General features: G+C 44.2%; 2 protein-coding genes across 2 annotated transcripts in view; both read right to left on the bottom strand.

Annotated features, from left to right (window-relative positions):
- The window catches only part of CPEB1 (cytoplasmic polyadenylation element binding protein 1), a 108003-nt gene extending 89213 nt beyond the window's left edge, over positions 1-18790 (bottom strand). The window contains exon 1 of the mRNA XM_049906185.1: positions 18713-18790. The gene's annotated coding sequence lies outside the window, so the exon portion shown is untranslated. The remainder of the gene's footprint in view (positions 1-18712) is intronic.
- LOC126087845 (POLG alternative reading frame-like) lies at positions 18724-20720 on the bottom strand. The gene is made up of 4 exons (XM_049905700.1): positions 20662-20720; positions 19591-19759; positions 18962-19423; positions 18724-18831 (listed from the first exon to the last, which is right to left on the bottom strand). The coding sequence occupies exons 1-4, from the start codon at positions 20718-20720 to the stop codon at positions 18724-18726; spliced, it is 798 nt and encodes a 265-aa protein (XP_049761657.1).
- Between the last annotated feature and the right edge of the window lie 6408 nt (positions 20721-27128).

Genomic DNA, 27128 nt, shown 5'->3' with positions numbered 1-27128 from the left:
GACTAGGAAGAAAGGCCTGGTCATCTATGGAAAAACCAGCCAATGAAAACCACATGAGTCACAACTAGGGCTTTGAACCAGTTCATTCCAGTCTGAACCCCTACTGAGAATTTGCACTTTCACCCTAGGTATACTGAATCAGAATCTACATTTTAACAAGATCCCAAAGTGATTCTTACATATAACTTCCAGGGAACTTGTTAGAAATGCAAATTCTCAGCAGAGCGCTTGTTAGAAATGCAAATTTAGAGGCAGAGCCAAGATGTCGGAATAGACAGACACTTCTGGAGAGGACTCTTTACAACAAAGACACGAAAAAAAAGTGAAACGTATGTATTTGTGACAAGCTGGGAGCCCTGAGCTTCAAAGGCAAGCTCAGAAAACGAACTGAGGGGCAGGGGGAGGAAGAGACCGTTCAGAAGCAGAAAGGAGTTACCGGACCCGAATCACGAGGAGCCCTCGGGCACCACTCCTCCCGGAACGGTGGCAGCAGTGGGCTGCTACTAGCATTCGGCCGCAGTCTCCTCACAGAGAAGCAGCCAGTCACACAGCCCACTCACACCTCCGGAACCTGAGGAGAACGGCGCTCTCAGCAAAAGGTAAGTACTTGCGTATGTTTTACCATGCCCCCCCCCCCCCCCCGCCACAACCAGCTTCAGCAGCTGAATTCCCTGGGCCTGAGACAGACCCTGGTGAGCACCTAGAGCCATCATCCCGGCCTTGGGGAAGGAAAAAATTTGCATTTGGGGGAAAAGATAATTTGCTAGCTCCACTAACCAGGGGAGCTTAAGACAGAAGCAGCTCCTGTCAAGGCATAAACCATCTGCGCACCTTGAGCACCTTTTGCTTCTGCGTGGACCTGTGTGGGCCTATTTTGGGAGAATAGGCCCTTGTTGGCAGACTCCAACCATTTCAGCTGTGCAGTGGAGAAGTGGGTGTTCGATGTTTGACACTGCTTTGCCTATTAAACAAGGTCCTCACCTACCCACAACAGGGACCTAAGGACTGGTAGCTCCACTCAGGTCACAAAGCCACCGGTGACAGGGGTCCAAAGATAACTGGTACCTCCCAGTCCTTACACCCAAAAACTCTGGGTGCCCATGGTCTGTCTGCAGAACCCACCCACCTGCACGCTGTAGGGAACAGGGACACAATTTCCTCAGAGACACTTGGGGGTCAGTTCTCAGCACCCTGTCTTGTTCAGAGCATGACCCCCTGCTGCAATCAGATACAGGTATATATGCCAATCACCCCTGTCCCTCTAAGACTGTAGGACAGAGCCTGTACCAAACACTTGATGATCAGCTACCTGGAAACCTGAGCTGAATTCATACAAGAAAACTGAATGGACTCCTAGACTGATATACCTGATAACAGCTCTAGCCAGCTGGGAACAGGACACCAGGGCTCCAAAGGTGAAAATAATCAAGCTAGCTCACTCAAGCAACCCACAGGGGTATACCAAAACAAAACAAAGCAAGCAGCTACGACACAGTAAGCAAGCATAAACTAATACAATAACTTCTAGATGGATCGGAGACAACAGTCAATATCAAGTCACATAAAGAAACAGGCCATGATCACCTTAATAAGCTCTCAAAACAAAGAATCCAGGATCTTCTAGATGAAAGTGCATTCCTGGAATTACCAGATGCAGAATACAAAAGCTTAATATACAGAACCCTTCAAGACATCAGGAAGGAAACAGACAATACACAGAACGAGCCAAGAAACACACAGACAAAGCAACTAAAGAAATCAGAAAGATTATTCAGGAATACGATGAAAAGTTTAATAAGCTGGAAAAATCCACAGACAGCAATCAGAAATTCAGAAGATTAACAATAAAATTACAGAAGAAGACACCTCAATAGAAAGTCAGAGGTGCAGAATTGAGCAAGTAGAAGCTAGAATTTCGGAACTCAAAAATCACTTGGGACTAATATATTTGAAAAAAAAGTAAAAAAAAAATTTTTTTTAATGAAGTAACCTTAAGCATCATGTGGGACTCTATCAAGAGAAGTAACCTACGAGTGACTGGAGTACCAGAACTGGGAGGGATAACAGAAAATACAGAGAAAATTGTTGAAGATTTGTTGGCAGAAAACCTCCCTGATATCACGAAAGATGAGAAGGTATCTATGCAAGATGCTCATCGAACTCCACATAAGGTAGATCTGAAAAGAAAGTCACCAAAACATATTATAATCAAACTTGCCAAAACCAAAGACAAAGAGACAATTATAAAAGCAGTGAGGGATAAATGAAAAGTCACCTACAAAGAACAGCCAATTAGAATAAGCTCGGACTACACGGCAGAAACCATGCAGGCAAGAACGCAATGAGATGACATATTTAAAAAACTGAAGGAAAAAAAAATGCCTGCCGAGAATCATATATCCAGCAAAACTGTCTCTTAAATATGAAGGTAAAATTAAGACATTTCCAGATAAACACAAGGTTAGGGAATTTGTAAAAACCAAACCAAAACTACAAGAAATACTCAAGGGAGTTCTCTGGTTAGAAAATCAGTAATATTAGGTATCAACCCAAGACTAGAACAGTGGGCAGAGCAACCATAAGTCAACCTAGACAGGGAAATCCAAAAAAACAAGGCAAGATTATTTTTAAAAAAAACCTCAAAACAGGGTAACAGCGATGTTATTACATAAGACATCGTTAGAATAAAGAAGAACTAAGAAATGTAATCATATACTTTCCATACGGAGAGGAAGATACGGCGATACAAAGAAATAAAAGTTAGTTTTAAATTTAGAAAAATAGGGGTAAATAATAAGGTAACCACAAAGGAGACAAACTATCCTACTCATCAAAATAAAATACAAGAAAAAAATAGAGACTCAACAGAAACAAAACCAACAACAACAAATATGAGGAAAGGACAATATATAAGGATAATCTACTCAGCACATAAAATCAAGTGGGAAAAAGAAACTGTCAACAACACACAAAAAAAGACATCAAAATGACAGCACTAACTTCATACCTATCCATAATTACCCTGAATGTAAATGGACTAAATGCACCAACAGAGAGACAGAGTGTGGCAGAAAGGATTAAAAAACAAGATCCGTCTATATGCTGCCTACAAGAGACACACCTTAGACTTAGAGACACACACAACCTAAAACTCAAATGATGGAAAAAAAATATATCAAGCAAACAATAACCAAAAAAGAGTAGGAGTGGCAATATTAATTTCTGACAAAATAGACTTTAAAGTTAAATCCATCAGAGAGGATAAGAAAGGACACTATAAAATGATTAAAGGGACAATACACCAAGAAGATACAACCATATTAAATATTTATGCACCCAATGACAGGGCTGCAAGATACATAAAACAAACTATCAGCGCTGAAAAGTGAGATAGATAGCTCCACGATAATAGTAGGAGACTTCAACACACCACTTTTGGTGAAGGACAGGACATCGAGAAAGAAGCTCAGTAAAGAAACACCGAAGATCTAAATGCCACAATCAACCAACTTGACCTCATAGATATATACAGAACACTCCACCCAACAGCAACCAACCATACTTTCTTTTCTAGTGCACATGGAACATCCTCTAAAATAGACCACATATTAGGTCATAAAGCAAGCCTTAGCAAGAATCCGAAACACTGAAATATTACATATCATCTTCTCTGGCCATAAGGCCATAAAAGTGGAAATCAATAACAGGAAAAGCAGGGAAAAGAAATCACACACTCGGAAACTGAACAATACCCTGCTCAAAAAAGACTGGATCATAGAAGACATTAAGGATGGAATAAAGAAATACAGAGAATCCAATGAGAATGAAAATACTTTCTATCAGAACCTTTGGGACACAGCAAAAGCGGTGCTCAGAGACCAATTTATATCAATAAATGCACACATCCAAAAAAAAGAAAGGGCCAAAATCAAAGCATTATCCCTACAACTTGAACGAATAGACAGCAACAAAAGAAACCAAAAAATTAGAGCTGAACTAAATGAAATAGAAAACAGAGAAACAATTCAAAGAATTAACAAGACCAAAAGCTGGTTTTTTGAAAAAAATCAACAAAATTGATAAACCACTGGCCAAACCGACAAAAGAAAAACAGGAGAGGAAGCAAATAACCTGAATAAGAAACGAGATGGGCGATAATACAACAGATCCAACTGAAATTAAAAGAATATCAGATTACTATGAAAAATTATACTCTAACAAATTTGAAAACCCAGAAAAAACTGAAGAATTCCTAAGAAACACACTACCTACCTAAACTAACACAGAGGTAGGAAAACTGGGTAAACCCATAACAAAAGAAAAGATTGAAAAGGTAATCAAAAACCTGCCAAGAAAAAAAAGCCCTGGTCCGGACGGCTTCACCACAGAGTTCTAACAAACTTCAGAGAAGAGTTCACATCACTACGACTGAAGGTATTTCAGAGCATAGAAAAGGACAGGATACTACCAAACTCTTTCTATGAAGCCACCACATCCCTGATACCAAAACCAGGTAAAGACACCACAAGAAAACAAAATTGTAGACCTATATCCCTCATGAACGTAGATGCAAAAATCCTCAACAAAACTCTAGCCAATAGAATTCGACAACGTATCAAAAGAATAATTCACCATGACCAAGTGGGATTCATACCAGGTATGCAGGGATGGTTCAATATTAGAAAAACAATGTAATCTACCACATAAATAAAAGAGAAGGATCACATGATTTTATCAATTGATGCAGAAAAGGCATTTGACAAAGTTCAACACTCACTCATGATAAAAACTCTCAGCAAAATAGGAATAGAAGGAAAATTTCTCAACATAATAAGGGCATCTATACAAAGCCAACAGCCAACATCACCCTAAATGGAGAAAGCCTGAAAGCATTCCCACTGAGATCGGCAACCAGACAAGGATGGCCTTTATCACCACTCTTATTCAACATTGTGCTGAAAGTCCTTGCCAGAGCAATTAGGCTAGATAAAGAAATAAAGGGCATCCAGATTGGCAAGGAAGAAGTAAAAGCATCTCTATTTGCAGATGACATTATCTTATACACAGAAAACCCTAAGGAATCCTCCAGAAAACTACTGAAACTAATAAAAGAGTTCAGCAGAGTATCGGGATACAAGATAAACATACAAAAATCAGTTGGATTCCTCTACATCAACAAAAAGAGCATCGAATCACCAAATTAATGCCATTTACAGTAGCCCCCCAAAAAATAAAATACTTAGGAATAAATCTTACCAGAGATATAAAAGACTTATACAAAGAAAACTACAGTACACTTCTGCAAAAAACCAAAAGAGACTTACGTAAGTGGAAAAACATACCCTGCTCATGGATAGGAAGACTTAACATTATAAAAATGTCTATTCTACCAAAAGTGATCTATATATTTGATGCAATTCCGATCCAAATCCCAATGACATTCTTTAATGAGATGGAGAAACAAATCACCAACTTCATATGGAAGGAAAGAGGCCCCAGGTAAATAAGGCATTACTGAAAAAGAAGAACAAAGTGGGAGGCCTTACTTTACCTGATTTTAGAACCTATTATACTGCCACAGTAGTCAAAACAGCCTGGTACTGGTACAACAACAGATACATAGACCAATGGAACAGAATTGAGAATCCAGACATAAATCCACCCACGTATGAGAGGCTGATATTTGACAAAGGCCCCAAAACAGTTAAATGGGGAAAAGACAGTCTTTTTAACAAATGGTGCTGGCATAACTGGATATCCATCTACAAAAAAATGAAACAAGACCCATACCTCACTCCGAGCACAAAAACAAGCTCAAAATGGATCAAAGACCTAAATATAAAATCAAACAATAAAGATCATGGAAGAAAAAATAGGGATGTTAGGAGCCCTAATACATGGCATAAACAGTATACAAAACATTATTAAGAATGCAGAAGAAAACCTAAATAACTGGGAACTCCTAAAAATCTAACACCTATGCTCATCCAAAGACTTCACCAAGAAAGTAAAAAGACTATCTACAGACTGGGAAAAGGTTTTAGCTATGACATTTCCAATCAGCGCCTGATCTCTAAACTCAACTACAAAAAGGCAAATAACCCTATTAAAAAATGGGCAAAAGATACGAAGAGACACTTCACTAAAGAAGACTTTCCGGTAGCTAACAGATACATGAGAAAATGTTCACGATCATTAGCCATTAGAGAAATGCAGATCAAAACTACAATGAGATTTCATCTCACTCCAACAAGGCTGGCATTAATCCAAAAAACACAAAATAATGAATGTTGGAGAGGCTGTGGAGAGACTGGAACACTTATACACTGCTGGTGGGAATGTCAAATGGTACAACCACTTTGGAAATCAATTTGGAGCTTCCTTAAAAGCTAGAAATAAAACTACCATAAAAAAAATTTTTTTTTTTTTACACTCCCACTCCTCAGAATATATCCTAAAGAAACAAGAGCCTTTACATGAACAGATACATGCACACCCATGTTTACTGCATCACTGTTTACAATAGCAAAAACATGGAAGCAACCAAGGTGCCCATCAACGGATGAATGGATAAATAAATTATGGTATATTCACACAATGGAATACTACGCATCGATAAAGAACAGTAAGGAATCTACGCAACATTTCGTAACATGGAGGAACCTGGAAGGCATTATGCTGAGTGAAATTAGTCAGTTGCAAAAGGACAAATATTGTATAAGACCACTATTATATGAACTTGAAAAATAGTTTAAACTGAGAAGAAAACATTCTTTTGTAGTTATGAGAGGAGGCAGGGACGGAGAGAAAGAGGTATTCGCTAATTAGATGGTAAATAAGAACTACTTTAGGTGAGGGGAAAGACAACACACAATACAGGGGAGGTCAGCACAACTGGATTAAGCCAAAAGCAAAGAAGTTTCCTGAATAAACTGAATGCTTCCAAGGCCAGTGTAGCAGGGGCAGGGGTTTGGGGACCATGATTTCAGGGGACATCTAAGTCAATTGGCATAATAAAATCTATTAAGAAAACATTCCACATCCCACTTTGAAGAGTGGCATCTGGGGTCTTAAATGCTAGCAAGCAGCCATCTAAGATGCATCAACTGGTCTCCACCCACCTGGATCAAGGGAGAATGAAGAACACCAAGGACACAAGGCAATTACGAGCCCAAGAGGCAGAAAGGGCCACATGAACCAGAGACTACATCATCCTGAGGCCGGAAGAACTGGATGGTACCCAGCTACAACCGATGACTGCCCTGACAGGGAACACAGCAGAGAACCCCTGAGGGAGCAGGAGAGCAGTAGGATGCACACCCCAAATTCTCATAAAAAGACCAGACTTAATGGTCTGATTGAGACTGGAAGGACCCTGGTGGTCATGGCCCCCAGACCTTCTTCTGGCCCAGGACAGGAACCACTCCCGAAGCCAACTCTTCAGACATGGATTGGATTGGACAATGGGTTGGAGAGGGATGCTGGTGAGGAGTGAGCTTCCTGGATCAGGTGGACACTTGAGACTATGTTGGCATCTCCTGCCTGGAGTGGAGATGAGAGGGTGGAGGGGGTTAGAAGCTGGCGAAATGGACATGAAAGGAGAGAGTGGAGGGAAAGAGCGGGCTGTCTCATCGGGGGAGAGTAACTGGGAGTATGTAGCAAGGTGTAAATAAGTTTTTGTGTGAGAGACTGACTTGATTTGTAAACTTTCACTTAAAGCACAATAAAATCTATTAAAAAATGCACATTCTCAGCAGCGGTTTGAACCAAAAGAACTGGTTAGAAGCCCTTATCACATGGTCAGATCTCATTGTGCACAGGATTGCCATGGGTTGGGGGCCAACTCAACGGTAGGTAACAACTCCAAGCCCAGTGCCATCGAGTCGATTCCGACTCATAGTTACCCTATAGGACAGAGTAGAACCTCCCCACAGGGTTTCCAAGGAGCGCCTGGAGGATTCAAACTGCCAACCCTTTGGTTTACAGCCGTTTAACACTTACAAGACTATAATAAGGCATGTACAAGAATATTAACAGCAGTTTTATTCGTAATAGCCAAAATACAAAAAAAAAAAAATGCATTGTGTCAGGCGTCCCCAAGACTACCTCCCAGGTTTGATGACTAACTAGGAGGACCCACAGGACTCAACATATAGCTGTACTTGCTCCTAAGGCTAGAGCTAAAGGAAGGACACAGAGAAAAATCAGCAAAGGGAAAAGGCACATGGCGCGAAGTCTGAGGGAAACCAGGTGAAAGCTTCCAAGGGCCCTCTGCCGGTGGAGTCAGAATGCACTAAATTCCCCCAGCAACGAATTTTGACAGCATGTGTGACATACTGCCAAGCAGGGAATCCTGCTGGAGATTCAGCCCCAGGGTCTTTTTTATTGGGGGCTGGTCACATAAGCAGCCTCTGCCTGGCCTGAGCCAAAATTTCAGACTCCCAGAGGAATGCAGGTGTTCAGCATAAACCATATTATTTGGTGGAAACATGCCCAAAATCCAAGTTCCCAGACACCAGTCACGGGCCAACCCTGTAAGTAGGCTTTTCAAGTCAGGTCTGCTATGTTAACTCTCTTCTGCACACTCATAAGTAGGAGAATGGATAAATAAAGTGTGATATATCCATACCTGTAATGTACTACTAAACAACAAAATTTATTGCAGCAAAATGTATAAATCTCACAGATACTAAGTGAAAAAAAGCCAGACTCAAAAGAGTGTATACTACATCACTCCATTTATAAGGAGTTCAACAACAGGCAAAACTAACTGATAACAAGAGAAGTCAGACTAGCGGCTCACTGGCAGGGGGAAGAGGTATAGAAAAGGGACATGAAGAAATCTTGTGGTGCACTGGAAGCGTTCTGTATCTTCATCTGTGTTACTCAAGTACATATAAATACGTAAAAATTGATCAAGCTATATACTTACCATTAGTGCCCTTTATAATATCTACGTTATTCCTCAATTTAAAACAAGTTCAAGGTGTAGACTAGCAGGGATCAAACTCATCCATGATGCTACAGCTACAACATGAAAGGTTTTATATTCTATCATTAAGGAACTTGGTCTTACCCTATAGCGGGAGTTCTCAAAGTAAGCTCGTGTTGACCCCTGGGGGTGCCCAAGACCTTTTCAGGGGTTCACAAAATCAGAACTCCTTTCATAACACTAAGACATTATTTGCTTTTTTCATTGTGTTGACAGTTGCATAGATGTTGCAAAAGCAACAGTGTAGGTAAAACTGCTGGTGCCTTAGCAGGAATCAGGCTAACGTTATTAAGCTGTAGTAGTCATCATTGTATTCTTCGTGCTACACAGTCCCAAAAAGCCAGTTTCACTTATGAATATCCTTGAGGAAACAGTAAAAATGAATAATTTTATTAAATTTTGATCCTTAAGTCCATGCCTTTAATACTGTGTGACAAGTGAAAAGTGTAAAGCACTTCTGCCGCAAATGGAAGTACAACGGTTATCTCAAGGAAAAGCATTTATGTGGTTATTTGATTGCAAGCAGAATTAGGCTCTTTTCTTCATGAAACACAATTTTTACTTGAAAGAACTGACAAACCATGGTTATTCAACTTTGTGTATTTGGCAGACATTTTCTTTAAAATGAACAAAGTCAGTCAGTCACTTCAAGAAAAAAAAGACAGCATTTGTTGCCAATGAGAAAATTTGAGCTTTGAAGCGAAAATGAGAATTTTCAGAAACCACACAAGCTTAACAGCTTCTCTAATACTTGACTTTTCTGATGAAATTGGTGGTGCTATTAACTAACGTGTGAACATTTCCAATAACTGCATAACTCAGTGAGCCAACATTTGTCAAATGACTAATGATGATGCTACAATCTGGAATGGGTTAAAAGGTCCATCCAAAGTGCAAGATAAACCGATGCTTTTCAATGCAGCACAGTATAAAGAGTCCATCAATCTGGTTTCAGATTCCATATTGCAACTAACCTTTAAGAAGTTACCACTTGTTGAGTTTTGGTGTAGTATCAAAGAGGACTAGTTAAGATCATCTGAAGAGACTACTGAAACATTCCTCCCTTTTCCAAATACAAACCTGTACGAGCCTGGATTTTCTTTATATACTTCAATCAAACATCACATGGCAACAGATTAAATACAGAAGAAGACAGGAAAATTCAGCTGTCTTCTATTAAGCCAGACATTAAAGAGACTTGCAAAAATGTAAAAGAATGCCAATCTTCTCACTGTTTTTTAAAAAATATAATTACTTTCCATAAAAAATATGCTCCTTGTGTTAACATGTAATGGGCTTATTATTTTTAAATGATTAATAAATGTTAAAAACATTTCCAGTTTTAATTTCTAATTGGCAAATATTGACAGTTATGATCCATGTACACAAAAGCTCTTGCGGTCTTTAATAATTTTAAGAATGAAAAGAGGTCCTGAGACCAAAATGTTAAGTGAGCCACTGCCCTAGAGAATAGTGGATCAGATCTGCACTTCTCAAAGACCTTACAGGAACATCCCGGCAGGAATGAAAACATTTTCAAAGGCTCAAGAAATGCCCATAGGATTTGATAGGTCGCAGTGAATTTGGTAAAAAAGTTTCAGAAGTATGTGTGGGAAGGAAGAGGGGTATCTGATGCCAAACCTCAAGGATTAAAGAGATAAATAAAGGTGAGGCAGTAGAGACGGGGGGTTACTCTGTACAGAAACTTGATGAGGAAAGACACAGAGACTGGCTACCAAAGGCGAGTGTAGGGCTAAGAAAAGGTCTAAGCATGAGAAAGTGCTCATCATGTTTACGGGCAGAAGTGAAAGGTGTGACAGGGATAGCTGACCAAGAGAGCCTACCGGTACATGAAAAGATGAATTTCAAAGCACAAATCTGCTCTTAGAATAGGGAGGACATTCCTTCTTCAACAACTAGAGGGGAAAAAAAAGGATAGTAATGGAAGCTAAGTCCAATTGGGGAGGGCAAGTCTAAGGCTGTAATGACGAGCTACTGTTCAGAGCCATCGGTCTCTTTTGTTCCTCATGAGAATTTATGAGACCATATCTTTCTCATATTACAAAGAAAAACACATGTTTAGAGAAGCTGAAACTGTTGCTCAAATTCACTCAGTCAATGGAGCCAAAAATCAGTTGCCATTAAGCTGCTTCCACCTCATGGCAACCCCATGTGTGTCAGAGTAGAGCTGTGCTCCACAGCGTTTTCAAAGGCTGATTTTTCAGAAGTAGATTACCAGGCCTTTCTTCCAAGGTGCTTCTGGGTGGGCTGAACCTGCAATCTTTTGATTAGCAGCTGAGCACATTAGCCATCTGCACCACCCAGGGACTCCACTAGGGCTCAAACCAGGATCCCAGACTCCAAACCCCCTCCCTGTTCCTTCTGCAACAAGGGAGCCTGAGAAACACGATCAGGAACGGAGATGGACATCAGGTCGGGTAACTGCTGAGATCACCGTGAAGGTGTAAGGGAGTCTCTTGCAAGGGCAAGGAAATACTTTTCTCAGTGCTTCATCTGAAACACTCAGCAGCTTTAGCATATACAGACCTTTCCAACTCAGGCAGGGCAATATGGGCAGTAAAAAAAGCGGGATAGTGGAGCTGGCACCCACCAGCTCCTGAGCAGAAGAACTAAATTCAGCCCCATGGAGTCCAAAAATCCAAGGGAAGTTTGAGTTCCATCATAAAACCTCCGTATTTAATTAAGCAACAGTCACTGCCACATGGGAGGTGGGTAGGAAGGATCCATGAAAAGGTCCTCTCATCCACAGCTCACCATCCAGCCTGGGAGATACCATCCAATTAAGACCTAAGGACCAAGCGTCAAAGGGATATGTTTGGGGGCAATGAGCCAAAGTGTGGCTAAGTTCCACACAGAGTGGCAGGTGTGAATAGGCAGAAACAACTCAGGAGGAAAGTGGAAAAAGCAGATCGAAAATATTCACCCAGGAGAGACCAGAATTAGTGGTAACGATGGCAATGGAGAAGAGTGAAAGGATACAGGGGCTAAAGGAGACACAGAGTTAGGATCACAGCAATGCTTTATAGCTAGGGAGACTGGGAAGTGGTTTCTAAAAGAAAGCAACAAGTGTGTTACCTACCTAGCATCCTTCTGTACTGGGGTTTCTAGTGTTCAAAACAAACACTCAAACACAGTTCTTGCCCCCAAGAGGACATGACGGCTTAGCTGGAAAACAAATCAGACTAATTGGGTGGAGGGGATTGAATTACCCTAGCCCCAGGAGAAAAGGAAAAGGAAGAAACTGGTTCTGTTTTTACACCTGCTGGGTTTAATATGTCTCAGATATATTCACTCTGTAGGCCAATCAGCACTACGAACATGGAGAGCAATCAGGGCTAAAGAGCACAACCTAAAACTTGGTCACACAGAGAGAGAACTGATCCTATATAAAGACCTGAGCCCTCTGTACAAGAGAAGAAATGATCCCGCTGACTGAACCTTTATTCAGGGGGCAAAGGAAGACGTGCAAGTGCTAGAACAAGAAAAGATCAGACAAAAGAAAAGAAAAAGTAGGATGTCAGAGTCTTACAAATCAAGTGAAAATGTTAAATGAGAAAATCAGAGACCAACATAGAGGTGTAAGAATTCTAGAAATAACAATAGTCTAGAAGTGAAGAGAGATAGGCTCCAGTTACGACTCTATCACCCACCCACTGTATAAACTTAAAGCAATCGCTTTTCATTCTAAACTTAATTCTCCTTGTCTGTGAAACAAAGAAGTCAGACACTGTAATCTGGGCTTGGCGTCAGCTCCAAGTTATACCTGGGAGACAGGTTTCTAACACCTTTAAAACAATTCCAAGATTACAGCTTTAAAGAAAAAGTCTCAGAAGAAAAAGCACACTCAGGGGACAGATGGTGTGCCAAACCCAGAACCCAGGAGCACAAAGCCAGAACGCAGAGAGCACAGGTGTTAAGTGGTAAGAGATTAAACGTTCTGTCAAAAGACACACACATACACACACATAAAACCACCTGCCCTTCAAGGTAACTGTTCTCCTCCAACATAAAAGATCTACTCCCACACCATTATTAAAGGAGACTACAAGGACTGGTGTTCAAGTCAGGATGGTGCATCTATGAGCATGCTGGCCAAGAAGAAAGAAAAGAGTAAAACTATTAGTGAAGCTGCTACCGGAACCAAAAATTACATGCAACTGTGACCCCTTTTTAGTGCACAAATCAATCTTCAGATCTGCGATTTCGGAATTTCTCCAACTACCTTGAAGGAACTCATCACAAAACCCAAACCAAATCCACTGCCATCCAGTCAATTCTGACTCACAGTGACCCTACAGGACAGAGCAGACTGCCCCATAGGGTTTCCAAGCCTGTTAAGTCTTTACGGAAGCAAACTGTCACATCTTTCTCCCTGATGGCTTTGAACTGCTGACAGCACTGAGCACTTTAACCACGGTGCCACTCCTTACTCATCACAAAATGCCTTAACCAAAACAAAAAGTGTTATGTCACTAGAATCTAAAACAGCTGCTACAACCAGACAGGGATACTAAAGTAGAATTCAAAGGTCATGGGCCTAAGTGTTCTTTCCTGAAAGCAAAGCTCATCCCCATTTATCCAGAGATTTTTTTCCCCCATGCCTATTCTATTCAACAACACTCACATTATATACTAATGAGGCAAAATAATCCCTAACAGGAGTGTTTTTAAATCCCAATAACAAAATTTACCAGAAATTACACCTACAATGTGACTTTAACATTCTGAAATTTGGATACCGGCTTCTTTACAGAAAGTCAAATAATTCTCCCACGAAAAATATGAAATATGACATACGTCATGTGCTTTTTAGTTCAATCTTTTCAGTTTACTCTAAATGTGAAACGTCCCTTTCCGGGGGTCCTATCTCAAACACGGGCCATAAAGTGCTACGATAGCTAATCAAGAGGTCTGTAGTTTGAATTCACCAGGCAGTCCTTGGAAACTATGGGGCAGTTCTACTCTGTCCTATAGGGTTGCTATGAGTCAGAATCAACTTGACGGCAGTGGGTTATGCCTTTTTGGAAATCCTGGTGGCACAGTGGTTAAGTGTATGGCTGCTAACCAAAAGGTAGGCAGTTCAAATGCACCAGGCGCTCCCTGGAAACTCTATGGGGCAGTTCTTCTCTGCCCTATAGGGTCGCTATGAGTTGGAATCGACTCAACGGCAGTGGGTTATCTCAAACATTAAAAACTTCCAGCATTTGGAACCTGTGCTCTTACACAAGATTACCAGCTCTCATAAACCAGGTTAACCAAAAAGAATAGCAAGAAAAAAAACAGAGGGCATTCTACAGCTGCAATGTTGGGGCAAAGGAGGTGGAGTATCCACAAGGCTTGATAAACACTGAAAGGGTGCAACCAGGGCTGCCTAGTTTTAATTCAAACTACAGATTGAAGCAAAATCCTTAATGTAACCTCCTCCACCCCATTCTCTAGGTCTTAACCCTCTTCCTACCCCTTCCCCACAGTGGCTTTCTGGCAAGTTCTCCCCAGAGTCAGTACAGTTTAGACACTACCTAGGAAAAGCAGATTTGCAGAACAGGATGGGATTAACATGGCTCTTCCACAGCAGAGAAAACAATTTCCGATTTGATCCCATTATTCTTTTACTGTCTCCACCACCAGCTTCTGAAGACAAGACCCTAAACATTAATATCCAGGTTTGGTGTGCATTCCTGCCAAGCTTTAAGTTAGAGCTACAAGCCTACTAATTAACTCGCCCTTTAAACAAACATGCGACAATTTTAGGGAATGGTCATTTAGAAAAGGGGCCTGAAACCCATGAATGAGAAAGCTTGCACAAATAATACCTAGCATGTAAATGCTAAAATACCAGCAGACAGATACTTTAGTCACCTCGTCACCCCAGCTCAAAAAAATCCACATTGAATTCATAGGTAACTGTCTGGCCAGTAAAGGTTTCAATAAAAGCAGCTGAGGTCACACAACATTTTAAAGTTTCCATCTTTCCAAAAATTTCCCAAACTACAGGTAACGAAGCCATGCAGCTTGTATTTGGGTTTGCATTCTCACAGAAAAATCCCGTCCCCCAGGCTCCGCATATGCTTTCACTACTTTAGACCCTTGAGAATAAGGTAGAAAAAAATGTACAAATCGTTTGTACCTGCCAGAGTGGCTGTATACATTTCTGAGATTCTAAACTTTACCCAAAATGAAACTCCAACCCTTCATTCCTGGGGCAGGGATGTTTTTCCCTGGGAGCCGATGCCAAATTTTGCCACATACTGCTAAAACCCTTACTAATTCTTCCTGAAAAGCTATGAGGGAATATTACAAGAATTTTAGCTAAGAGAGAAAAAGTGAGATCTTAGTAAACTCCACTCTACTATTACAGATCTTAAAACAATTACATAATTTCAAATTTGCCTTGTTTCAGAAGAAGATCACTGAAATTTTAACTGTCCTGAAAAAAGAAGCCCTGGTAGTGCAGTGGTTATGCACTCAGCTGCTAAGCGAAAAGTCTATGGGCAGTTCAAACCCACCAGCCATTCCAAGGGAGAAAGATGTGGCAGTCTGCCTCCTAAAAGATTTACAGCCTTAGAAACTCTATGGGGCAATTCTATTCTGTCCTATAGGGTCGCTAAGAGTCAGAATTGACTTGATGGTAATAAGTTTCGTTTGGTGGGTCTGGAAAAAGCAAAGTCTTTTGTGCAGATGGTTGGCAGGGTCACCCCCACAGTGGGAGGAGCCTGCTTTCTCCAAGCCTCTGGTTCTCTCAGGATCTGCTAACTGCTCTGACACACATCATGGAATGATAGACACAGCACATTCCTCCTGACATCAACACTGCTGCACTAATACTCAGAAGACAGACCCACACTGACTTCCACATCAACCGAGATTGCCTCCAATGCAGTTAAGGTTCATTTTGCCTACAAATGAGGCCGGCCAGCCCACAGATCACTAAGTTTTCTATATAATGTATACAACCAATAACCCCTTGACCCCTCTGACTTTCCAGAACAAACACAATGGCATAGATTGGGCTACAACACCAGAAGGACCTGGTCCCATACATTTTCCTTGTGACTTGATTTCTGAGCCTCTTTCCTCATCTGCAAAATAGGGGGGAAACCTAACAGGGATGTTTTAAGATAGAGATCTCAAACTGACCTACAGGTTGAATCTAATCTTCAGAAACATGCTACATTTGGTTCATACAGTATTTAAAAATTTTAATTGCTACACTTAAAAGTCAGGGTAAAATATCAGGAAATTAATCAAAATAAAGATGGCCAGCTTAACTAGGAAAAAAGTCCAACATCCACCAACTCTGGGTCTGCATTTTCTGCATGGCAACAACCATGCATGGCTGCTCCCTTTAGAGAGGTGTATGTGCTGTACCTCAACGGGCTCTTATTTCTCTTACCTTGGGTCCCTGCTTGGATTCGGGTTTGCGACCATTTTAAGCATTAAAAACAAAATTAATAACTTGGTGGCCAGGGAAAATGCTTATTAAAACAATTATCATCATTAGTTTACTTGTTAGCAAGTTGGGTGTTGAACCTGAAGACGCACTACTTTTATCATTTTCCTCTATTTCCTGCCTCATGGACACCAGTATCACAGCAAAAGAAAACACCACAGAACTACTTCTACATCAAGGGCCCAATCCCAGTGCCCCATGTTTCCATGAATGTTCAGCACATGCACTAGCTTTCTAACCTTTTGTTTGCTATATAAGCTAGCACAACCTCCCTTCCACACATGGTAGCCTTGGCCAAGAAAATGCTTATAAGAGAACCTTTTGCGGGTGGGGGTGGGGAGAAAAAGAGAGCAAGTATTATTGTATCACGAAGGTTGACTTACACGTAGGGTAGTCAACTTCCCAATCCCATATATACAAACAGCATTTACTGCCAGGCCACTCCAGTCTAAATTAAATCATTTTAAAAAACAAACTCCATAGCAATGTGCTCTGGTACTACAGTTCAGCTCAGAACAGCTCAAGGAAAAGAACATAAGTGGTGGGCCCTGGACGCTAGTGTCCTTAATGGTTCTTGCCAGCCCAGAGCCCCGCTGAGCTCCAGAAGCGCAAGTTCCACTCGTTTTCCACCTTCAATAAAAAACAAACCAGGAAACAACCACCAAATTGAGGTTTCCGAGGTTTTGTTTCGGCTGTATGGATTTTTTTTTTTTTTTTAATTTCTTAACCCAGCACGTGTCCCCAGGCTCAAAGAGAACCTGAGCCTAAGGGTGCGAACTACCCTCGACAGAAACCCTTCCAGCTGGCACATGTTACCAATGCCACCTGAGGAGTAGACAAGAGACAGACAGTGCGCCCGGGCCTTCCAGAGAACCAACTCCGACTAGCTTGCCCTACAGCCCCAGCAAATGACGCAGACCAGCAGTTTACTCAGGTGCCAGAAGAGGAGTGAGGAGGCAGAGCCGTAGCCAGGGAGACCAAAGGAAGCAGTTGCCGGAGAAATGCAACGTTAATCAGAGACTGAGCCTGCCGGGTCGGGGGAGGAGGGCCCGGCCTCATTCCGGAGAAGGTCTGGCAGCAGGCAACCCCGACTTCTAAGAGCTATTTTGGTATCTTCTGAGCCTCAAGCTTTTTTCACAAAAGGAATCCTGTTCGAGAACAACGTGCAAAGGCTGCAAGGAGCAAGCACCACTACGGACAAACCCTGCACGCGCCAGGCTGTATCCCAGAGCCTGGGCGTCCACTGGGGCCTGCTGGCCGACAGGCTACCCGACTGGGCGCCCCTCTCGGCCACCTCCCAGGACTCTGGTCTTCCCTGGGCCCTCTGGGAATAAGGCACGACCGTCATCGCCGATCTGACCGTAGAGGACACCCACCAGACGGGAAAAACCCGAGCAACGTCGCCGAGCGAGACGACCGAAGCGAGTAACCCCTCGGTGTTAGACCCCATTCACCCCTCACGGGGGGCGGGCGCGGGCCTTCCTACCCAGCTGGCTGACCAGGTGAGCCGAGGTGGCCCCACCACTCCTCCAGCGACTTCGGGCACCTGGCAGGGGCGGATTATCCCACAGGCCCGGTACACACGGCGCTAACCGAGCTTACCAGAGCATCTGCAGTGAACGATTTCACAAGGATTCCGCCACATCAAAAATGTGAAATTGTTCGCTACGAATTAAGTACGCACAAACAAGCCCGGGCTTACCTCGCTTATTGGATAATCCTGTCCTGGCACCTGGCCTTGGTCTGGACTGAGGAGTGAATGACCAGGCGACAAAACCAAGGCCACGTGCATCCGTCCAGCCGGGCCTTGAGGAGCTAGAGAAGCAAAAGCTAGCGCGGCCTAGGGCCGCTCCCCGCAAGGGCCACCTCTGCGGCCTGCATGTTTCCTAACCCACAGCCCCAGAACCCACCTCAAAGGGTCGACTCCGCGGTCGCCAGCTGCACCGTCTCCCTGCTGCGAGGCTGAGCCACACACGCCGGACCACGCACCAGGGCGCGACCCCTACCTGGCCGCCCCAGTCCCAGAACTCCGGCTCCTCCGCCAATCGAACGTGTGAAGCCACGTGACCTCCCCCAGCCCGGGGAAGCCAGCGCGCGGACGGCACGAGGGGCCTGATCACTCCGCCTTAAAGGAGCCGCGCCCGCGGCCGTCGTGGCGCGGTCCTTGTGACCGTAGGCCCAGCGCGAGAGTCTTCGCCGCCAGCAGCCCCGCCCCGCCTCAGTGGGTGCGAAGGAGACTCGAGACTCACAGGGGGCGCCGCTAGGCGCCTAAGCTGCAGGCGCCCGCAGCTTCGGGTCTCACGTGCGACGGCCGCAAGAGAAAGAAGTGTTCCGGGCCCGGGGCTCCTTCCGTCCGATCAGCTCCTGTCTGGACAGACACCCGAGGCCACAGGGAGTCCACCGTACAGCTTGGAAGCCCCACTGGCCGACCCCGGAGGACCGCGGCGCCTTTAAGCCCAAAGGACCTGAGTCACGAGGAGGCTCCCTGCCCCCCTCACCACACACCCCCCTCCACGAGGCCCCACGCCCGCGGGCACGTGACCCACGCCCCGCCCGGGGCTCGCGCGCACTGGGGGCGGAGGGGGTACGGTGGCGCCGGCCGAGGCTGCGCGCGGACCGTTAGCTGCCGCGGCCGGCACCGCGGCCCCGCCCAGCCCCGCCCAGGCGGGCGGCAGGCAGCTCTTACCAGCGGGAACGCCATGGGGCCGGCGTGGCCCTGCGGGACGGGCGGGCCGGCCGGCCGGCGAGCAGGCGCGGCGAGGGGCACGCAGACACGTGGGCACTATTTTTGCAGCGAGACGCACGCAGCTCCGCACCCCGGGCGGCTTATAAAGCCCCGCGTAGCCGCCCCCTAGCCGGATGCGAAGCACCTGTGTCGGCTCCGCCCGGGCTCCCGCCCCCGCCCCTTCCAGCGGGCTGGCCCGAGGGCTCGGCCGCCCACCCGGGGCTGGACGAGGGCGCTAGGGCGGCTTGCGTACGAGGTTCGCAACCGCTGTTGGCCACAGCCACCCCCCGTCCGCCCTGGGAGGCCCAAGCCTGAGCGTGCCACTCACCGCGTGACCCTGATCAAGTTACATACTTCCTCTGGGCCTCAGTTTCCCCCTTTATGAAATTAGGCGTGGTTTACAAGCGTCTGCGACACGGCAGAGACGTTTTTTGTCAGTAAAGTCTTGCGCCCACGCTGCTCCTTTTCCAGGGAGCCCGCCAGGGCTAGCGCCAGCCTTGGGCGTCCCTGTCCGAACCTTCGTCCCCGGGCTCCAGCAGACGCACACACATTAGATTGGCTGCTTTGTGCGCTGAAAGGGGAATGCGGGTCCCGAGATACCGGAAAGTTCCGAAAGAAACCAGGGTCCTCTTTGGACCGCAGTTTCCTAGGGGGAAATCGCTCCTGACATTCCTGGGCAGATCTCGCACCAGACTGCGAAAAGAAGCTCCAAGGAGAGCGAACGAGGAATAGGGTGGGGGGCACGGGCCTGCCGAGGGGAAGCCCTCCAGAAAATTAGGGGGCGAGAGAGACAAGTGTTGGTTGGGCTGTCGACTGGAAGGGCGTCCTGGAGAACCTGGGGCAGGAGCGGACCGGAAGCCCCAGGCAAGGGCAGAGGCGGCGATGGCATTCCAGGTGGGGAGACCAAGCAAAGGCGGAGAGGGCGGCTGAGCAGAGTGGCTCAGTCTGACCAGGACTGAAGATACCGCGTGCTCAAACGGAAGGAGAGGAGCCCGGGCCAGTTTGTGAAGGGCCTTTTTTTTTTTTTTTTTGCAGACAGAAGAAAACTTGAAGAATTGTGAAGAGAATGGTAGTATCTGATCTCTTTTAAGATGTTCCTGGAGACTTAGAGGTTACCCAGAAAAAAAGAAACAAGGGAGTGGGGTGGGGAGGACATGCATTTATCGAGCGTTGCTGTTTTATATGGGTTATTCCATCATTATTATATTTATTAAGCACTCACGTGCTAGAGGCTACTTCTGGTAGTTGGGAAGTTGGGGCTGCCACCTTGCTGGCAGGCTAGTGAGACCAGCCTGGGTGTAATGACTAAGGAGGAGTGGAGGAGGTTCTCTTTGGGGCAGTGGAAGGAGAGAAAGTCAATGGTTTAGGCTAGTATTTCAGAAGAATTAATGGTAGAAGGTAAGAATGGATGCTGGAGTTGAAGTCCACAAGGGGGCTCAGAGTGATAGTAATAGTTAACCAATCTCTATGTACCGGTTAGTCCTCATGCGGAGCTTTCTGGAGTTGCTGAAGTCATAAGCAGAGAGGGTCATGGATGCAGGGACAGGAGAGAAGGAGGCCCTAGCATCCCCCAGCCATCAGCCGTCAGTACTCAAGATGGCCCATTTCATGGCAGCTCCTGCCCTGAGGCGAGATGACAAGGCAAAAGGGACATGGGAAACCCAGGGTGGAAAGGAGGAGGGTGCTGTCACATGATAGAGCAGCTAGGGTCCCATAACAATGTGTGTGTAAATTTTTGTGTGGGAAACTAACTTAAACTGCAGACTTTCACTTAAAGCACAATTTTAAAAAAAAGGGAGGAGGGGGAAGGAATATAGTACATACAAAAAAAAAAAAAATGGTGGCCCATTTCAGCGCCCCAGGATAGGGCATCTCCTGGTTCAGCTCCCTCCTTGCTTCTTTCTCAAGGGGGCAGCACACCCGCAGTCTCACCCTGGTTCAAGCAGCACAGGACAGCTTGCTTGTCCTTTCTCAGTGCCACACCCAGATGCCTGCAGTACAGGAACCTTGTGAGGGTGGATGAGAGCACTGAAAATGACCAGGGCATGTCTAAAAAGGCAATTAACTGATGAGCACATGCAAGAATGAGGTCCTACGGCAGCCAGATCTTTCAAGAAAAGCTGAAAGTAATAGGCTTGTTTAATGTGAAATCTTCCAAATTCTAAATTTGTTCACTAATTCAAATTAAAAGAGCCAAGCCGAGCATATCCAGGGGCCCCATGCAGCTGCCAATTTGTGATCCCTTATTCCCCATTCCTCCTTCCTGACCCCAAAGCTGGGCGTAATAGAATCTGAAACTTGAAAGAGAGCCCAAGAGAACACATGTCTGGGGGCTGTTTTCATATTTCAGAACTCCCAGCCTTAAGAACATGAAGGTATCTTTCAGGTGACTTGGAACAGAAATTTCTGCTTTCTAAAATCCCTCTTCCTAAACTTTTCTGTTGCAGCTAGTAATAATAGCTAACCTTCATTGAGCACTTACTGTATACTTGGCACAGTTGTGAGTGCTTTATATATGTTAACTCACTTTGTGGATGAGGAAACTGGAGCTCAGAGGAGTTATATAACTCGACCAAGGTCTCCCACCTAGACATGGCAGAGGACAAAAACCCAGGCAGTCTCCTGGTTCCAGAGCCTATACCCTTAACTGCATGAGAATAAAACTTCAGCCCTTTATGTGTATACTTCCTTGTGCCTGATCACAGAACTCAGTGCAGATGAGTGTGCAAACGCACAATCATGGCCTCAGGTGTAGGTAAGTCCTTGCTCATTGCCCATACTTTGCCAGGCCTGCAGGTCACACAGGAAGAACAGTACTTCTGACTAGGAGGTGCCCTCAGTCCACAGGGCAGGGTGCAGAGAGAACCAGAGGTGGACATTAAATGACTTGGTTAAGTCCCCACAGCTGGTCAGTGGCAGAAGTATCAGGAACAAATGGGCAGCATTATCCATTCTCTCAGTCAACAAACAGCCTTTGAGCCCAGCTATGCCTGGCACCATCTCTACAGTCAAGCCCCAGATTTACAATACAGGTTTTAAGAGTAACTGTAATTAGTTAGATTGGGTTTTAAACACATGTCCTAGGGATACAGGAGGGACCCTATAATCTTTTATATGCTTATGTATTCAGTGCTTCCCCAGCAGGCAGAGAGCTGAAAGGAGAAAGGAGACTTAAGAGAAAATAATTTCCTGGTTGCAAAAGGTCAGAGGGAGAATTCAGTTAGGAACTGAGGACCACGAAGTAAAGTGGGAACACAGCCCCTGCACTCTGTTTAAGTTTGGCCAAGCTCTGTGCAAAAGAGCAAGGTTCTCTCTTTTTGCATGTGTGTTCTTTTAAGTGGGATAAAAGGGTGGATCAGCCCGACCCTTCATTATACACAAAAATAAATTCAAAGTGGGTTAAAGATATAAATGAGAAAAGCAAAGCTTGGAAATTTTTTAGAAGACAACATGTTATTAGCTGCCTCAACTGGGTCCCTGACTCATGGCAACCCTATACACAACAAAACACTGCCTGGTCCTGTACCATCCTTATGATCAGTGGTGGATCAGACCATTGTGATTCATAGGGTTTTCATTGGCTGACTTTCAGAAGCAGATCACCAGGCCTTTCTTCCTAGTCTGTCTTAGTTGGGAACCTCCACTGAAACCTCCACAGACAGACGGGTGGTGGCTGTGCGTGAGGTGGATTGGCTGAGAATCAAACCCAGGTCTCCCACGTGGAAGGTGAGGAGAATTCTACCACTGAACCACCACCATCCCCAGGAGAAAATAGAATATTTTTATTACTTCAGGGAAGGAATGGATTTTAAAAATAAGAAACAACTAGCACAGGATATAAAGGAAGACTGATAAATTTGACCACACTTGAATTAAAAACTTTGGTTTATTGAAAGATATTTAAAACTAGAAAAGACAAGTCAAAGACTGGAAGAAGATATTTGCAATACTTCTATAAGGGACTAGGTCCCAGAATATATAAGAACTTCTACAAATTAATGAGGAAAAGTGGGCGAAAGATGGTGTTATGAATTGAGTTGTGTCCCCCCCCAAAATGTGTGTCAAATTGGCTCGGTCATGATTCCCAGTATTGTGTGGTTGTCCTCCGTTTTGTGACCTTAATGTGGCAGCTGCTCACAGGAGAGAGGTGTGACAGTCTGCTTCCGTAAAGATTTACAGCCTTGGAAGTTCTTTGGGGCAGTTCTACTCTGTCCTATACAGTTGCTATGAGTCAGAATTGACTCCACTGGCAGCGGGTTTTTCATGTTAATGAGGCGGGATTACAGGCAGCTATGTTAATGAGGCAGGAGACAATCTACAGGATAAGGTTGTATCTTGAGTCAATTTCCTTTGAGATAGAAGCTAGCAGAGAGGAGAGGGACCTCATTACCACCAAGCAAGAAGAGCCAGGAGCACAGCGAATCCTTTAGACCTGGGGTCCCTGTGCTGAGAAGCTCTTAAACCAGGGGAAGATTGATGACAAAGACCTTCTCCCAGAGCAGACGGAGATAGAAAGCCTTCCCCTGAAGCTGATGCCCTGAATTTGGACTTCTAGCCTCCTAAACTGTGACAGAATAAATTTCTATTTGTTAAGGTCATTCACTTGTGGTATTTATTATAGCAGCACTAGATAACCAAGACAGATGGTAACCCAAATGGCCAATAAACATATCAAGAGATGCCCACTCTCGGACCATCATTTCAGGGGACATCTAAGCCAGTTGGCATAATAAAATCTATTAAGAAAACATTCTGCATTCCACTTTGGAGAGTGGCTTCTGGGGTCTTAAACACTAGCAAGCAGCCATCTAGGATACATCAATTGGTCTCAACCCACCTGGACCAAAGGAGAATGAAGAACACCAAAGACAAGGTAGTTATGAGCGCAAGAGACAGAAGGGGCCTCATAAACCAGAGACTACATCAGCCTGAGACCAGAAGAGCAAGATGGTGCCTGGCTACAAATGATGACTGCCCTGACAGGTAACACAACAGAGAACCCCTGAGGGTACAGGAGAGCAGTGGGATGCAGACCTCAAATTCTCATAAAAAGACCAGACTTAATGGTCTGAGACTAGAGGACCCCAGAGGTCATGGTCCCCAGACCTTCTGTTAGCCCAAGACAGGAACCATTACCAAAGCCAACTCTTCAGACAGGGATTGGACTGGACTATGGGATAGAAAATGATACTGTTGAGGGGTGAGCTTCTTGGATCGAGTACACATGAGACTATGTGGGCATCTCTTGTCTGGAGGGGAGATGAGAGGGTAGAGGGGGTCAGAAGCTGACTGAATGGACATGAAAATAGAGGGTAGAGAGGAGTGTGCTGTCTCATTGGGGGAGACCAACTAGGGGTATATAAAAAATATATATATAGCAAGGTGTATATAAATTTTTGTGTGAGAGACTGACTTGATTTGTAAACTTTCACTTAAAGCACAATAAAAATTAAATAAGAAAAAAGGTGACCATTCTCACCAGTAACCAGGGAAATGCAGATAAAATCATGATAGGATACCATTACGCACCTCTCCTATGGGCAAAAATGGAAGAGTCTTGCTATCCTAATAGCAAGAATATCTGTCAGTGAGGGCGTAAAGTGGTTCAGCCAGTTTTTGCTTTTATTGTTTACATTGCTTTAAATTAAGGGATAAGACAACAATGAAGTACCTAGAATGCACTCGTCTTAAGTGTACAGCTCCATGGTTTTTCTTACATATATATATACACACACACTACCCACACGACATACAATCTTTCCAGAACCCATAGAATTCCATCATGCCCCTTCCCACTCAATACCCCCTCCTCAAGTTAACCACTATTCTGTTTTCATCATAGGTGTGTTTTACTTGTTCTAGAACTTCATGTAAGTGTCAGGGCTTCTTTGACTCAACCTAGCATCTGTGAGATTCATCAATGTTGTTGTGTGCTTCAATAGTTTCTTCCTTTTTTATTGCTAAGTAGTATTCCACTGCATTCCATCTATTCTGTTCATTGGCATTCAAATGGTTTCCAGCTTGGGATCTATTATGAATAAAGCTGTTATGAATGTGCTTTATGTGAAGTACAGCCATTTTGGCAAACAATTTGGCAACGTCTAGTTAAGTTGAAGAAGTCCCTGAGTGGCACAAATGGTTAGATGCTCAACTACTAGCCAGAAGGTTGGCAGTTCGAACCCACCCAGAGGTGCCTCAGGAGTCAGGCCTGGTGATCTGCTTCTGAAAGGTCACAGCCTTGAAAACTCTATGGGGAAGTTCTACTCTGCACACACGGGGCCACCATGAGCCAGAATCAACTTGACAGCAACTAACAACAACTATAACCCAGAAATTTTACTCCTAGGTAAATATGTTCGAGGAAACTCAACACGTGTAAAAAGAGGTGTGAGTAAAAATGCCCATAGCTGTGTTGTTCATAATTGCAAAAATAAAGTAACCATCTTAATTTCCTACTAACAGGAGAATGGAGCAATAAATCATGGTATAGTCGTACAATGGAATAGTACGTATAAGTAAAAGTAAGTGAAATAAAGCTAAGTGTATCAACATGGATGACTCTCAAACAATATTGAGTGAAAAAAGCAAGATGTAAGAGAATATATGCTCCAAGATGGCATTTATATAAAATTTTAAAACATGCAGTACACCCCTCTCGTGAAGCTCAGTACTATATATTATGTAGGATCACATCTGTGTGGAGCACAAGTACAAAAAATGCACAGCATTGACAAACAGCAAATTTCAGAGTGGTCATTTACTTCAGGTAAAATGAGGGGTACAATTCCTGAAGCCAACTCTTCAGACAAAGAATAGACTGGACTATAAGACATAAAATGATACTCGTGAAGACTGTGCTTCTGAGTTAAAGTAGAGACACAAGGCTAAATGAGCAGCTCATGTCCGGAGGTGAGATGAGAAGGCAGAAAGGGACAGGAACTGGTTGAATGGACACGGGAAATCCAAGGTGGGAAGGAGGAATGTGCTGTCACATTATAGGGATAGCAACTAGGGTTACATAACAATGTGTGTATAAATTTTTGTATAAGAAACTAACTTGAACTGTAAATGGTCATCTAAAGCACAATTTAAAAAAAAATGAGGGGACATCTACAGAGTTGATAAATACCTTGGTTCCTAAGCTGGGTGATCAATACACAGGTGATTGTTATTTTATTCTTTAAACCTGAACTATATCATCATAATTTTTTTAAAGAGAGAAGTGTTGGGGATAATTAAGGGCAGAGATGTGCTGATAAATGTTTAACAATTGGCTGGGGGAGGGGGTGAGTTGTAGCGTTTGCCTATTTCCCTAGCATAAATATTCCCACCAGAGCTGATTTCAAGCTACCAATGTGACATCAACTGGCTCACAACATTCCTGAAAGTGTAACCGTCGATGTCCTGAACAAGCCAGCTCAGCATACCACTCAGTACAGAGTATGGGTACAAAATGCTCTAAAAGCCAGAGCTGGGGACCCAGGCATCCTCTGAGGACAAGCCTGCGTCCAGTTCGACTTATCCTACACCTTAGAAAATGGGTCAAAGGCTGGATTGTATTAGTCATTTATTGCTGTTAAGTAACCCTAAAATGAAGGGGTTTCGAGGTAGATGCTAAGCAGTGTCTCACACAGTTTTTGAGGGTCAGGAGTCCCAGAACGGCTTAGCTGGGTGGGGCTGGCTCGGGCTCTCTCCTGAGGCTGCAGTCAAGTGCTCAGCCAGGGCTGCAGTAATCTGAAGCGCTACTGGGCTAGAGAGCTGCTTCCAAGCTCACTGTTGTGGCTGTCACTCACATTCATCAACATGTCTCAGGCCCAGCAGTGGGCCTCAACAACTCCCAGGCATCCTCTGCAGTAATGGGGCACTAAGGATGGGGACTCCCAACAGTCAAGGTAAAAAAATGCTGCCCAAAGTGCTTTCTCTTGTAGACTGGTCGGTGG

The sequence above is a fragment of the Elephas maximus genome, chromosome 13 (assembly GCF_024166365.1).
Source record: "Elephas maximus indicus isolate mEleMax1 chromosome 13, mEleMax1 primary haplotype, whole genome shotgun sequence".
NCBI classification, from domain to species: Eukaryota; Metazoa; Chordata; class Mammalia; order Proboscidea; family Elephantidae; genus Elephas; species Elephas maximus.
The sequence above is the reverse complement of the archived record's forward strand: the minus strand, read 5'-3'. Positions and strand labels throughout refer to the sequence as shown.